We start from the raw sequence: 15,733 nt of genomic DNA, 5'->3' as shown, positions 1-15,733 counted from the left end.
ATAATAAAAATACTGTTAAAAATATATGTCGTTATTATTTATAGACCATGATTTTTAGTTTTTTCTATTTCGAAAAATCCTGAATATACAAACCAGTGTGGTCACCCACAGAAAGAGACAAAAAACAACACTGACGTCATTCAAGGTTATATTTTCTTGTGACAAGTTAATGGTCATAGTGCAATCTCCAGTGTATTAGATATAAGCTTCTTGATAATAACTTATGATCTAGGTACAATACCTACCACCTTAGCCTACCACAGAATATTTTTAGAATACTAGTTATTTTTTGCTAGTTTTAGATTATAGACTGTAAAGTAGAGTTTTTGTGTTTTAAAACGGGCGGCAAATTTCTTTAGCGCTGGTTAGTTCTACATGTATTTTATTTACATAGCATCCAGTACACTTGTATAGTCTATGGCTTGCATCTTGCGTAGAACAAATGAACAAAACTGCATCCACGATTGCACGACGACGCGACCGCATGAAAAGCAGCTGACGCGACGTTGCCGCGTGGTGGCCTATCCGGATAGTATGGTCACAGATTAGAGAATAGTTACTTCGTAAGTATGGTACACGGATTGTATGGTAGCTACGCAGCGGCAACGTCGCATGAACCGCTTGTTACGCGTTTGTATTTATTCATGTACTTTTATCAGACCAATCTATTATAAGGTGAAGTACAAACACGTCACGCAGTGTTCTAGATGCAAGCATTTATCGTATCTTGTTATTTGTGGAAAGCGTGCACATGACGTATTATTAGTAGAAAATGAAGACTCTTGATATATACAGGGTGTCCCACTGTTGGTATACTAAGCCCAAAGGAGGTTATAGATTTGCATACGCTGAGTACGTAAAAAATACTTAAAAAATTCCAGACGCATTTTTTTTTTCAAGTAGATGAATTCTTAAAACTCTATGTGTACAACCATAACAAGCAACCCGCCCATCTTTGTCACTAGCATATGAGCTATCGTTTAATATTATGTTTTCATAGACAAAATGCTCACATTAGAGAAGCGGTATATGCCGGCTGCGCGAAGCTAGAGAAGAAAACATGGATTTTCAGGAAAAATTTAGCAAAAAATTTTTGACGTAATTTTGTTGTTTAAGTATTTTTTACGTGATCAGTGTATGCAAAACTACAAGTCTCTTCGCGCTTAGTATACCAATAGTGGGACACCCTGTATATTGATATATTTTGAAATACTTTTTAGCTTTTCCAATTATCTTTGGCAACGACGTCATAAGTATTTGGTCTGTACCCAAGTTCAAAATCACAGATCTAGTTTCAAAATATAATATTTGCTATGAATTATTTTATTTTAATTTCTGTAGATCCAAGAAGCAACACATAAATAGTAAAATTTATTTATTTTTTCTACTTATTAATTTTCAATTCAATTCTGTATCATTTTTTTTTTATAAATTCTATCGTCTTTTTAACTTAATAGTGCAGTAACAAACATCCATCTATGAAATGGTAGAATAAGTGCGACTTGTAGGATAATTAGTACTTCTAGAATAATAAATAGGATAAGTAGAATTTGTAGGATAAGTAGCATTTGTAGGATAAGTCGAATTTGTAGGATAAGTAGAATTTGTAGGATAAGTCGAATTTGTAGGATAAGTAGAAATTGTAGAATAGGTTGGATTTGTATGATGTCGAAATTGTATAAGTTAGATTTGTAAGATAAGTAGAATTTGTAGGATAAGTCGAATTTGTAGGATAAGTAGAATTTGTAGGATAAGTAGAATTCGTAGGATAAGTAGAATTCGTAGGATAAGTTGGATTTGTAGGATAAGTCTAATTTGTAGGATAAGTTGAATTTGTAGGATATATTGGATTTCTAGGATAAATACTTGAATGATAAGTAGAACTTGTAGGATAATTATGTCAAAATCAACAAAAATAAAACACGTCACATATGAAAACGGTATATTATATAGAGTGCGCGTCCACTCTGTTGGTCGCCAGCCCGCTGTTCGACATGTGCGCGTGCGACTGCGCCGCTCGGAACACGTGCTGCAAATGCACCGGGATACGGGATGATGAACTGCAATAAATAAATTATATTACTTTTAGTTTACTTTTAATAAACAACAATATTAGTACAATAATAGTGTAATTTTATCAGTTACATAATTGTAATTATGTAACAATGACATATTGTGTCGACCTCTAACTGTAAACTATATTGACAAAAGGAAATAGATTTAGGTGTCATGTATGCGTGTATCAAATATCAATACAAGCTTAAATGTATATTATACGTGAAAATAGTTATAAATAATAATTGATATAGAAAAAATATTATTTTGTTATTTCCTACCCTACATAATATAAGATACACTCAGAAATGCATAGATTATTATTTATACAATAAAAACATTATTGTTTAAAAAGTAATCTCTTCCATGCATTTTAAATATATTTTGTTTTATAGATTTTTTTCAAAGGGGTAAATAAATTTTTTGACTAAATCTAATCCATTATTAGACAATATTTAAACTGAATTGAATAAAATTCCGTAATTTCGGTAACCTATTAAAAACTCGAATTTCTATTACCCGAATCTTAAAACCCCGAAAACGGTTGTTAGAACTTTTAAAAGACAGATGTAATGAATGACAAATTTTTAAAATTCCTTTTTTAATTTCCCAGATGAATCAATTTCCAGATGCACCAAAACCAGATTTTTAAAAAGTATTTTTTTGTTTCCCGTATTCTCATAATACAGATATCATTATACCAGATTCTCAAAATACTTTGTTTTGTTTCCCATCTTACCATTTTCCAAATAAACTATTGCCAAATTTTCATAATCTTTTTATTTGGTTCCCATATAATCGTATAACAGATAAACTATTGCCAGATTTTCATAATCTTTTTATTGGATTTCCATACAATCGTGATTATACCTTTACTATCGACTGAAAATAAACAATGTCAGTAAGCAAATTTATTGTTTTACTTGTCCATTACAGACCGGTTTTAGTGTCAAAGTCGATTCAGTAGGTTAGGTTTGAACTACGACCCCCACGCTAGAACTGACTCGCTATTGTTTTACTTGCCTATTACAGAAAGGTTTAAGTATCAAATTCGACTCAGTAGGTAAGGTTAGGTTTGAACTGTGACCCCCCATGCACGAGCCGAGCGAGCGAAGCGAGCGTGCCGCGGCAGCGGCCGGCGAGTGCCAGAACCGACTCGCTATTGTTTTACTTGCCCATTACAGAAAGGTTTAAGTGTCAAATTCGACTCAGTAGGTTAGGTTAGGTTTGAACTGTGACCCCCCATGCACGAGCCGAGCGAGCGAAGCGAGCGTGCCGCGGCAGCGGCCGGCGAGTGCCAGAACCCACTCGCTATTGTTTTACGTGCACATTACAGAAAGGTTAAAGTGTTAAAATCTATTCAGAAGGTTAGGTTAGGTTCGTGCTGCGTCCCACTGGAAGGATTACGTTTTGCTGGATATCGTTTATTTGAATTTCAAAAATCTGGACATTGTTTGTCTGGATATCAATTAACTGTATTTCAAAAATTTGTGTTTTAAAAATCTGGCTTTCGTGCATATGGATTACGGTCATCTGGATTTTGTGCATTTAGATTTCGTATGTCTGGAACTCATTCGTCTGGATTGTAAAACGTCGTACAAATAAAGAGATGGGCAAATGAAATTCGGAGTTGCGATTATATGGCAAATAAAACTTCGAAATTTTAAAATTCGGGGTTATGAAAAAATGTCCAAACGTTTTCTGGATTATGATATTCGGAATATTAAAATTCGAGATTAAGATAGGTAACCCGTAATTTCTTATTGGAGGTGCATGAAACCAAAAAAATAAAAAATAATAACAAACCCGCTCCACGTCGGCGGCGGATGGTGTGCCGAGGCACCCTCCATTAATTTCACAGCCAGCGAGTCCCTTATGAGTTCTTCGGCAAAACTGCGCATCGCTGATAACAGTACTGCGTGCACTGCACTGTAAAATTTAAAGGTTTTTATGAAATCTTCTTATATATAAAAATAAATCGCAAAATGTGTTGGTAAGCGCATAACTCGAGAACGGCTGAACCGATTTCGATAATTCTTTTTTTATTATATTCCTTGAAGTACGAGGATGGTTCTTATGTAGAGAAAACGTAAATATGTACCACGGGCGAAGCCGGGGCGGACCGCTAGTTATTAATAATATATTGTTGTGACTAAATATAGGTATTAATTAACACTAGCTGTGCACCCTGGATTCGTCGGTTACTGTCAAAGATTGGTACAACTCAGAAACCTTCGTAGGCTCATGCTCGACGCTGCTGAAGATCAAAACATAATCAAAAGCTTACTATTTTATTTTTAACGGACATACAGACAAAAATTCATTGTTATGATAGATAAATAAATAATGTAATTTTTTATCATTTCTCTCAATCTAATTAGCACCTTATTGCGTGGCTGTTACGTTCAAAGTCTATTGTTTCGCTCATATAATATACGCGTAGGTATAGATACTTTTAAACTTTGAGCGTGATTTTTGTACGTCTACGTTGTTTATTGTACGTCAATAGTTTATGAAATGAAATAAATTTATTATCTATGTCACCACAAAATTTAAAAAACCGTTATATTAAAATCTACCTCACGGAATTGCAAATGGTTGAAAAATTAATATTGAAATTGGGATCAGGATAGATTCCTGCAAGATTGTAATCTAACTGTGTTAACAATTTTATGGTGACACGTAAAATAATACATATCATAAAGAGCAAAATCTTAATTTGTATGTACGTCTTATAGTTAAAATTTATTGAACTAAATTCAAAATTTCTTTCACAATTTTAAAAATCTTTACAATTATTTTTGATTAAAAAAGGGCGGCAAAAATTTGAAATCTATATATGTATATATAAAACTCAAAGGTGACTGATATAGTGATCTATCAACGCACAGCCCAAACCACAGGACATATCGGGCTGAAATTTGGCATGCAGGTAGATGTTAGGATGTAGGCATCCGCTAAGAAAGGATTTCCCGAAATTCTTGCGGGAACGGGGAAAAACGGGGATGCACGTACAAAGTCGTGGGCGGAAGCTAGTTTGTCATTTTCAAAGCAAATAAACTCACCTATACGAATATCCGTTCCCCACATCCTCGTTCCGCAACTCGATCCCGATATCCGCACACTTGCGCTCAACAAACACGAACCTATGTCTCTCGTCATCACTAGCCACCGGTAAAACACTCAAATCCACTGCACTATCACACTTTTTGCGCACTACACTTTTCCTATCGCACACCACGTCAATATCTTCGTCAGAATCTGACAGGACCACTGAATCCGTCACTTTGTATCTGTCAATGTCGAATATTGACAGGCTGGAGATGTCAGTCGCGTTCGGGTAGACTTCTTTTATGTTTGATTCTAGGCTTCTTGTGTTTTCCATGTCGTTCCATGATGACCATTCGTCTGTTTGTCTGTCTGGTTGTGTGTGAACGCTCTCCGGCCGAATCGGGTAGTAGCCGTGTAGTCTAGCGTATACAAGAATCTGTTTCGTTCGCCATATTTTTTCTGTGGTAGATTTGAAGTTTTCTACAAGTAACTTGTTGATTAGTTTCGCTCGCGACCACTGTGAATGAGAAATTAACGTTTTGTAAAGAAAAGTAAAACAAACTGACAATATGGTGATAATTTTATATATATTTTACTAATAACTGGAATTACCGAAGTAAACAATATTAAAAACAGAACATACAATCAAACATATTGTATGTTTGTATGACTTTTTACACACATGTTTTTACATGTAATAGATCTAAATTAGCAACTTTTGTGCGTGTGTGTTCAAAAATAGACAAATATTATACATTGACAATATAAACATATAGACTACAGGCCTATGTTGAAAAAGGGTTAAATGATTAAATCGGATCCGCAACGCCGTACAAAAATTATGGATACAAGGGGAAAAAATCTCTACCTGTACTTTCGAATTCTCATCTGCACTCAGTTGGACAGCTTACAAGTGACGGCATAGTGCTGAATTATTAATTAAAGTGAAACTTTTCTTACATCGTCTCAAACTGTTTGGTCTGTGTAGCGCATGTCACGTGTATCGCGGCTGCCGAGTAGGTATACCTACTCGGCAGCCGACCGTCACGCGACATGCGCTACACAAAGCAGTGTTCGGAACCGTTCGAACAGTTTCACTTTTACCGTGGTTTCATAAAACCACACAACATTTTTTTTTATTTTATGCTCTTATATCGTTCTAGATAGGTCACCTGGTGGTTCAAATGACCCATAACTTTTTCAACATGGGCCTGTAGTCTAATATTTTATTATACAACAACTTTTAAAACAACTCACCTCAATATTTCTCCGTTTAGCAAAATCCAACTTCCAATATCGTTCCTCATTCTCCACAACAAACGGAAAACACTTGACAAAATCACTTTTCTTCGCCTCCTCACTAACCAGCGGTATTTTCTTTAACAAATACTTAACCACTTGCCGCACACTTGTCAATCGTTCAACTATCTTCTTAAACTCATCTAATTTCGTCTCTTTTTCCATAGAATCATAGAAATTAAAGCCCAAATAACAATGATCGTTTTCTATATGACTCGGCAGTCTATTTCTTTCAATCTTCTGTTCGTTGAGCAGACTTTTAACCTCTGGTTTCAGTAAAGATACACCTTTTTTAATTTTTTTCACACCATTTTTGACGGGACTTATTTTAGCCGTTTGCACGTTGCCCTTCGAATTGATTACTATTTCTTGCACTTTGCTCAAATCGAGTTTCCTGTCCATTTCTAGGTAATATATTTTCCCTGTGGTGGGGTCCATGTATTTCATTATTCTTTTCTTCCACGGCTGTTCTATGCTGCTCGGTATTTCGTCGGCTATTTGGTTAACTGTGACGTCATTTTTAACTGGAGTTTCTGCTGTTTCTTTTTTAATATTCTTCACTAGCATGTCGTCTACGCTGACTGCGGTTTGATTCGCGAAGAAATCTAGCCAACTGTCATTTTCGTTGATATGATTATCTGTGCTTTCGGTGGGTTCTTGTTTTATCTGTACTTCAGTATTATCTGTGCTCCTATCGTCTGTGTGTTCTGTGTCCTCTGACGCTAGTGTGTGTGTCGTGTCGTCGTCTTTATACTCGTATTTCAACATTTCCGGTGTGCTGTATAACCACACGTCTACTACTGTTTCCGCGCCTGAAATTACACAAAAATATTTATGAATACAAAACTTTTTTACAAACACATATTTTGTTTCAAACATATGTGTCAATGTCATAATAAATAACATTCACTCACACTTTTAACCATTCACAACGCGTTAACATGTCATTCACTTCAACTAATAGCACTAATAACACGTTATTCAGTCCAGAAACACTCATAATTCTCACAATTACATATCAGTCTTAATAAATCATTCATTCACTCACTCATTCAATTTATAACTTTCCATTCAGTCACTTTATCTCGCATTTAAAAACCAACTCACTCACCCACTTACTCACTCACTCACCAAGCGTCTGCAGGCCGGTGTAATGGCGGTCGAGTGCTATCGTGTGCGTTAGTACGGCAGGTCGGTTCACGTCCGGTCGGGGGAAGTGTAGCTCAAGGGAAACGGGGAATTCTCCCCAGCCGCGACGCGATATGTGGAACGGCGGTTTTCTGTGGGGAATTTTGTAGAATAAGTTATAGGTCTATTTATTATTATTCTATATTCCATAATACTCGGGTACCACCAGAAGGACGGTACCCGGATCTTTGGAAGGCTTACGTGGGGACACGGATCCAACACGCAGAGGCCCTTTCGAGAATTTTAATGTGTTGTGGGACACCAGCCGCAGCCTGCCCATGACTGCACTACAGAGATACAGCCCTGGGCAGTCCGCGGCCGATGTAGGACTATTGCAAGATAAGGGAATAAAATAAACTGGGCTATGGAATGGGATGTTAATGGACCGGAATTAAGGACTATGGAAGACTATGGCACCTGCCTTTCTACTAAGATATAGCAAAAAATTGTTGGCAGGTGGTGACTCGCCCTCTCACTGTATGGGCCCCCGAAATAAGTCGCTGCAATAGTGCGACAAGGGGGCAACATATTGTGAGCAGCTAAGGGTGGAGAGGCGTCCCTGGACTTTAAACTACGATCACGCGGTCCTTGAGGGTCCAGCATCACGTGCCCACTCGCCACTTACGCTTCGCATCCACCCTTCGAGCTAAAAGCTCTCGCGACTCCACTCTGGCCGGCCGGTTAAGGCAAGCCAGAGGTGGGGGTCCTGTCCTCGTCAGGCTTCACTCCGACCGGCCGGTGAAGGCGAGCCGGAGATGAAGACAGGGGCCTCCCCAGGGAGCACTCGGTTCCCGCGGGCGGGTGGAATATCTATTGTCACATAGACAATAGATATTCCAACCGTGGGCGATGGGGTCGTCACATCCCTACGCTGTTATTCTATATATTATTATAGGTTCTATTATGTAAAACAATAAAATACCAAAAAAATACACAAATACCACTCTATATGGCACTCTTAAATTGCATACATGGTGATACTATGTAGTGATGATAAACTATAATAAAAAAAGACGGGTTGCACTCCGGGAGTGCCGGCAGAAGTGAAAACTCGATTATTAACGTTGAGCATGTTTGATAGCCATCCGTCTTACGCTTTTTCGATCAGGTCACGTGCCCTGACGCGAGTTTAAGATTTTATACCCATTACAGAAAAAGTGCTCAACGCCGCTAAAGAAGTTTTCACTTCAAAAAAATTGAGGCATAACATTGTATTAAAATTAAAGAGCCATTTTAGTATTTTTTCCTATGTTTTGTAATTTTGTCCCCATTTTTTGTATTTTCCCTCCTATTATTTATTTTTATACGGTAGTCGGTACCTTACAGCTAATCATACACTAGATAAAACATAAAATTTTTATTAATTTTTTCCCATTTTTAGTCATTTCCCCCACTCACCGCAGATGCACGACATGGTGCGGCGCGTACGAATGATGCAGCCGTGCGGTCACGGCCGTCACGACCGCGGACAGGTCCGGGTTTGTTTGCGGACCTCGCACGTACAGCAGCCACTTGTGCGTGGACCGGTCCAGCCGGGACGCGGGAGGGACGTATTTCGATGTGTTGCCTGTGCGAAAATATTATGTTATTACTAGTTGTGCCACGCATTTAAGGAAGGAATCCTATCTGGCAGCATGCATACATACATGTGTTATTCTGATACACAAGCTACAACTACCAAGTATCATCAAAATCCGTTCAGTAGTTTTTGCATGACAGTGTAACAAACATCGTCACAAACTTTCAAATTCAAACATTTTTTATTTATTCAACTAGACTGCTTATAGGCTCTTGTGAATTGTTCAAACACAGAAAATAATAATTTTCCATATGCAATAATTATTTCCGCGTTCATGAAATACTAGCTTTTCATCCGCGGCTTCGCCCGTGTGTTTAAAGAAAAACCCACATAGTTCCCGTACCCGTGGGATTTCCGGATAAAACCTATCTGTGCTAACTACATTTCATTGTAATCGGCTTAGTAGTATTTGCGTAAAAGAGTAACAAACATACACACCTACACATAAACTGTATACATCCATCCTCACAAACTTTCGCATTTATAATATTAGTAGGAACGAAGTTTCAAATTATTTGGATATATTGCCAATGTGATTTATTAGTTAATAAATTCTCACCTATAATAATCCTGTATCGATGTTTCATCTTATTCCTCGTGATTTCATCTAACGTCAACACATTTTCAACTTTCGGCTCAATATGCCGCGGTATCTTTTTTGGTCTATTCGACGTTTCCGGTATAATGTGCTGCGGTTCCTTTTGATCTTCCGGCACTTCCGGTCTGAGCGTTTTCGTCGAATCGGCTGATATTGTGTAGTTCCTTGTTTGTAACATTGCCTGGAAGAGAAATGTCTCAACCACAGATGCTGGAGTTGCACTTCTAACACATATATATAAGGCATGGGAAAACTCAAAAAATGCTCTAGGGATATTTTGTGACCTCTCCAAGGCATTTGACTGCGTTGAACATTGTACTTTGTTACGTAAACTTAATCACTATGGAATTAAAGGAAAAGCCCAGAACCTCATAGCGTCATACCTGCATGATAGGATACAGACTGTAGTTGTTAATGGAGAACGTTCTAGCGGTGCGTCAATTAACATTGGTGTTCCACAGGGGTCAATTTTAGGTCCCTTCTTGTTCTTGGTATATATCAATGATCTTCCCTATTATTTGCAGGATAGGTGTGAAATAGTTCTGTTTGCAGATGATACCTCATTAATTTTTAATGTGGATAGGCATGACCCAAATGTTGACGAAGTGAACAGTGCTCTTTTACACATATCTGAATGGTTTACTGCCAATAATTTATTATTAAATGCCAAAAAAACCACTTGTGTTGAATTTTTACTTCCTAATGTAAAAAAGTTGAACAGAGATATTACCTTGAACGGGGAGGTATTGCATCCTACTGAGTCTACTGTATTTCTAGGGTTAACATTGGACGAGAAACTACAGTGGGGAGCCCATGTCAACACCGCTGCAGGTAAGCTCAGTTCTGCTGCATATGCAGTCCGAAAAATAAGGCATCTCACCGATGAAGATACGGCCAGATTGGTTTATTTCAGCTACTTTCATAGCATTATGTCCTATGGAATTCTACTGTGGGGCAGGGCTGCAGATATAGAAACTATATTTATCTTACAGAAAAGAGCCATTCGCTCTATATATAATTTACGTGCTCGGGACTCACTAAGAGATCATTTTAAGAATACTGGTATCCTTACTGTACCATCACAGTATATATTTAATAATATTTTGCATGTACACAAAAGCTCTGACTTACACACAAGAGTAGGAGATAGACACGATTATGGCACAAGGAACAAGAATAGAATTGAAATGCCATTTTTCCGATTAGCTAAAGTTAAAAATTCATTTATGGGTCAAGGTATACGCTTATACAATAGAATTCCTCATAATATTAAAGAGTTTAGTAGTACTAAATTTAAAACTTACATAAAAAATGTACTAGTTCAGAGAGCGTACTACAGTATTCAGGAATATATGGACGATAAAGACCCATGGAGGGTTGTCGCGTAAAAAACCACAGGACAGTTCTTTGGCATATTATGTAGTTAGGTAGATATAAGTTACATATTATGTAAATTTATTGACATTATTTAAAAGAGCAACTATGGAGTTTCTTGCCGATTCTTCTCCATAGATACTGCTTTCCGAATCGGTGGTAAATGTTAAAATACTATGTAATGACGATTCGAAAGTGCTACTAAATAGTAGTCTAATTGAATAAATGAATGTTTGAGTTTGTTTGAGTTTGAATGTTATATGGTTAATTAAAATTTTCCAGTTGTGATTTAATAAAAAGACGTGTGGCACTCGGGGACTGCCGCGGTAAAGCTATTGCATGCTATGCTTTCAAGCCACACCTCCACACCCGTCGGAGTGGGGAGCGTGAGGTTTTTCGTTACTAAATTTCTGGATTCGGTCCCCGCGCTCAAGGCCCGCGATAGAAGCTATGCAATAGCTTAAAATCTATACTAATTATAAAGCTGAAGAGTTTGTTTGTTTGAATGCGCTAATCTCAGGAACTACTGGTCCGATTTTAAAAATTCTTTCGGTGTCAGATAGCCCATTTATCGAGGCTATATATAAAGGCTATAGGCTTATATCATCACGCTATGACCAACGGGAGTGGCGCGCTGCGGGTAAAACCGCAGGGCACAGCTAGTTAATAATAATTTGATGACCTGATTTCACATAGTACCTAATACATAGTAGATTTTTACGTCGCTTATAATTGAACCAATTAAAAAGTGACACATATGTAAGTAAAATTTACAATGTGAACATAGATCATTAATATTATAATTGAAATAATCTTTATTTAAAGAAAATTGCTCATTGCAATACTGACAAAACTTAACGTGTGAATATATCCTATCTCTACACCTATCCTAAATTTCATATAGATTGCAAATGAAAAAAGAACAAAAAATTACCCCAAAACAGATTTACGTCTTAGTAATAGTAGAACGTTAGGATAATGTAGCTCACCGAATAATCCTTCCTTGTTTTATTCCTTGGCCCTCGGAATTTGAAAATCTCATCCAAATCGGCCGTTTTCTTTCCGAGTAACTTACGAACGGACGGATGCAGTCTGCGTTGACCATCGCGGAGTACTTGAGCTACCTGAAATGTGTACAATATATTATATATGATTACAAATTTTATAAACATTACAAAAATTTAAAGAAATGAAAAGAAGTAAATTTGAATTCTTTCATATTCTTGAGAAACTTCTTTGGACGCATTGAGAGTAAAATTTCAAGGTAGAGTCATGGCAATACCGTCAGGTAAGGCGACGATTTTGGTATCTTTGAATCTTGCCAAAGATGTTTCACTTCACACACACACTCTTTTTTCATTTTCGAATGTCCCCACAAGATTAAATATTATCTAATCTATAATGATTTAGTATTATGTCTATTCTATTATATTCTATAATAAAAAGAGTTGTTCCTTGCAGTTCAAGCCATTTACTGTTCAAAACAGCAGACATGGGTATAATATTCACTCTCAAATCACATAATATTTCACATTCTTTTAAATATTACGCTATATTTACGTGACTTCTTCATGTGAATACCCCTCAAACACATTTATTCACATTTTAAACAAATGAATACAAAAAACATACCTCAGTTTTAGCTCTTGGTTCGGCTTGAGCGGCAATATCATCATTTATTTGACTAGCCGTCAATTGTAGCTTCTGATCCTTATAGTAATTGTTAACAAGGGTATATCTTAACTGATGGAGGTACCGACGAGCTGTGGTCATCCTGTAATATTATTTATTTGCTTCAATAAAATATAATTTATTTATTTACTAGTGGTCCGCCCCGGCTTCGCCCGTGGTACCTACATGTTTGTTTTCTCATAAGTATCATCCTCGTACTTAATGGAATATTATAAAAAAAATAGTGATGCAACGAATACTACTTTTACGAATACGAATACGAATACGAATATCAAAACTACTATTCGGCGAATACGAATACGAATATCTCGCCTTGGTAATAAAAGACTTATTTATTTAATGAATGTTTACTCTTCTAATAATTAAAATTTACAACAGGCAAATTTTTATTTAAAAAACATAAAATTCGTAGATTTTCTGGTTCTAGGCGATTTTTTTTTTCAGTCTGGATGTTTCCAGCCGTTGAAAAAAGTCTTTCCGAAGCACTGTACATGGCTTCAGTGAAAAATATTTTTGGGCGAGATTTTTCTGACTTGGAAAATTGACATTTTCTCGCCAAAAGGCCAGTGGATCAGCAGTCTCTGCACACGTCATATTTTTACGCGCGAATTTTAAATCTGTAGTAAATAGAGTTGCGTACAAAAATATTCGTTTTAAAAAATTCGTATATTCGCCGAATACGAATATTCGGTAAATGTCTACTATTCGGCGAATACGAATATTCGTATTCGTATTCGTTGCATCACTAAAAAAAAACAATTAACTAAATCAGTTCAGCTGTTCTCAAGTTTTGTGCTTAATATGTTGTTAATTTGGCGATTAATTTTCATTATATTTTAAAACCTCCTGAATCTCTCTGTATAAAAGAAATCCTTCAAAATCTGTTCTAAGTTTTAAAGCTATGTAAACATAGAGACAGACAGACAGCAACTATATTTAAAATTATGTAGTAATGTTTAATTTTACAAGTAAACCTCATAAAAAGTAATTTAATCACTTTTTAATGGATTTATATGAGCATTATTTATAACATTATTAATCCCAGTGTTTCAAACATGCTACATTTTAACCCATTGACCACCGAGCGGCCCGATCGGGCCGAGACACAATAGATTTTCTATTGTGTCTGTGATCCGAGGACTGACGGATTAATGGAGATTAAAGGTATATTAATACCATAAAGAAATTGATTCAAGAAACCTGCCAAATGCTTGCCATTGCAATTCTTTACCATACAAGATTTAACTTTGGTCAGAATTTAATGCAGGTACATTTAATATGGCAAATTAAATATTATAGTTATTTCTACACAATACAGTAGGCCCGCGCTATACCGACAATCGTTTTGCAGAGCCTTGTCAGAGTCCCGAAAGCTGCCTGGAGATCCCCCTATAGTCCGGATGTTTTACGCAAGAGTACCTTCTAATTCAACAAATGACGAATGTAGTAATAAGATAAGATGTTACAGGTAGTACTATTTCAGAATTCTGTATTCAGCTTCATTATGTATTTTGGAATTAAATCAATATATTCAAGTAGAGAACAGTAGAAGTGGTACATTTTTTTGTACAAGTTGTACACTGTTCAATTATGATGATCAATGCGAAAATTGTCAAAAAATAGGTATTCACTAATTATAGACATGTCGGATTATAGGGGGAGACGGATAGGCCAGGGGCCAGTGTAACGCGGGTCTACTGAATAGCTATTCTATTGTAATTACACACTTATTTTAATTAAGTCAAATTAATTTTCTAATGTATCAATATGTTATAAACTATACGATTGCATGCCAGTTCAGACTTCAGATGGCGAACACTGTTACGCAATACTTTGTAATACAAAACATCTAATGTACGTGTTCAAGCAATTAATAAATGAATTTGAATTTGAATTAAATAGTCCGGAAGAAAATAACTCAAAGAAAACAATATTTATAAACGTCTCACAATATCAACAGCCTATAAACAAAATCATAAATTATTATAACATTAAATTTTGTTTTAAAATGTTAATTTAATAATTTAAGAAAACGCACATGCTCAATAAATGACACATGTAAACAAAACATAACTTAAACCGACATTATTATTGTTTTACTAAACAATAGTAGCGCATAAAATTTACGCGTAGTTGATTCAAAATCACGAATATAACATTCCATTCTGACTAACCTTTGATCTATTAGCATAACTTCGTTTTCCCTGGCTTCAACTTCATTAGCGAATTCACGGTGAATAATTTTCTTGATTCTATCTATTTTCTCCTCCTCGTTTATTTTTGGCGGTTCTTCTTTTACACAAACCGGCGCTTCCGGATAATCAGGATCATGATATTCTTCCTTGCTATCCATTTTATATACAATCACACTATTTCAATTGTACGCCCATAAATTAATAATAACAACTGTGATTTACACTCGCACGGCACGTGAAAGAATACTTTTATCACATTTCTCTCAACGTGAAAGGTTTGAACTGGTTTTATATCACTTTACTTATTTATAAAATATAACTGTCCCTTTTTGGACAATTTCCGCGTTTGACAGAAGTAAGTTCAACAACCGAGTTATGATAATCGACAATTGGGTACTTTTTTACTCGCAAAATCACATTCACAAATCACAATGCGGCTTGCAAATTTTCCGCGCAAGCTCGCTTCAGAAACTTGGAAATAGAAGTAATATTACATGCATCATGGTTGACAGTTTATGCATCACGTTATTTTAGCCTAAATGTAAATTAAATAAAAAACTCGATTTAGAAAATGAAACTATAAGATATGATCATGTAACAAATATTTTTTAAATAATTATTGAGTCTTAAATAAAATAACAAAAAAATATTATTGATAATACCGATTTTATAGACATCCCTATTGCTTAACACAAAACAAAT

The 15,733-nt window shown here is 36.0% G+C and overlaps 1 protein-coding gene across 1 annotated transcript; it reads right to left on the bottom strand.

Moving 5' to 3' along the window:
- Positions 1-1,928: 1,928 nt before the first annotated feature.
- On the bottom strand, positions 1,929-15,524 carry D12 (YEATS domain containing 2 homolog D12). The gene is made up of 10 exons (XM_089712167.1): positions 15,011-15,524; positions 12,777-12,918; positions 12,134-12,268; positions 9,732-9,951; positions 8,992-9,160; positions 7,537-7,685; positions 6,364-7,217; positions 5,121-5,623; positions 3,862-3,984; positions 1,929-2,060 (listed from the first exon to the last, which is right to left on the bottom strand). The coding sequence occupies exons 1-10, from the start codon at positions 15,187-15,189 to the stop codon at positions 1,946-1,948; spliced, it is 2,589 nt and encodes an 862-aa protein (XP_089568293.1). The 5' UTR covers positions 15,190-15,524; the 3' UTR covers positions 1,929-1,945.
- Between the last annotated feature and the right edge of the window lie 209 nt (positions 15,525-15,733).

This window comes from Colias philodice, chromosome 28, assembly GCF_061535455.1.
Source record: "Colias philodice isolate Cphi_HAF_F1 chromosome 28, ilColPhil1 Martin Lab GWU primary, whole genome shotgun sequence".
In the NCBI taxonomy this organism is placed as follows: domain Eukaryota; kingdom Metazoa; phylum Arthropoda; class Insecta; order Lepidoptera; family Pieridae; genus Colias; species Colias philodice.
This window is presented reverse-complemented; position numbering and strand designations above follow the sequence as displayed.

What these genes read in the sequence shown, in the direction of transcription:
- D12 (XM_089712167.1), bottom strand. Translation starts at nt 15,189, where the DNA reads ATGGATAGCAAGGAAGAATATCATGATCCTGATTATCCGGAAGCGCCG. An exon ending in TCGATACAGGATTATTATAG is followed by an intron (nt 9,161 to 9,731) that starts GTGAGAATTTAT and finishes ATTTTCGCACAG; the next exon opens with GCAACACATCGAAATACGTC. An exon ending in CACCGGCCTGCAGACGCTTG is followed by an intron (nt 7,218 to 7,536) that starts GTGAGTGAGTGA and finishes GTGTAATTTCAG; the next exon opens with GCGCGGAAACAGTAGTAGAC.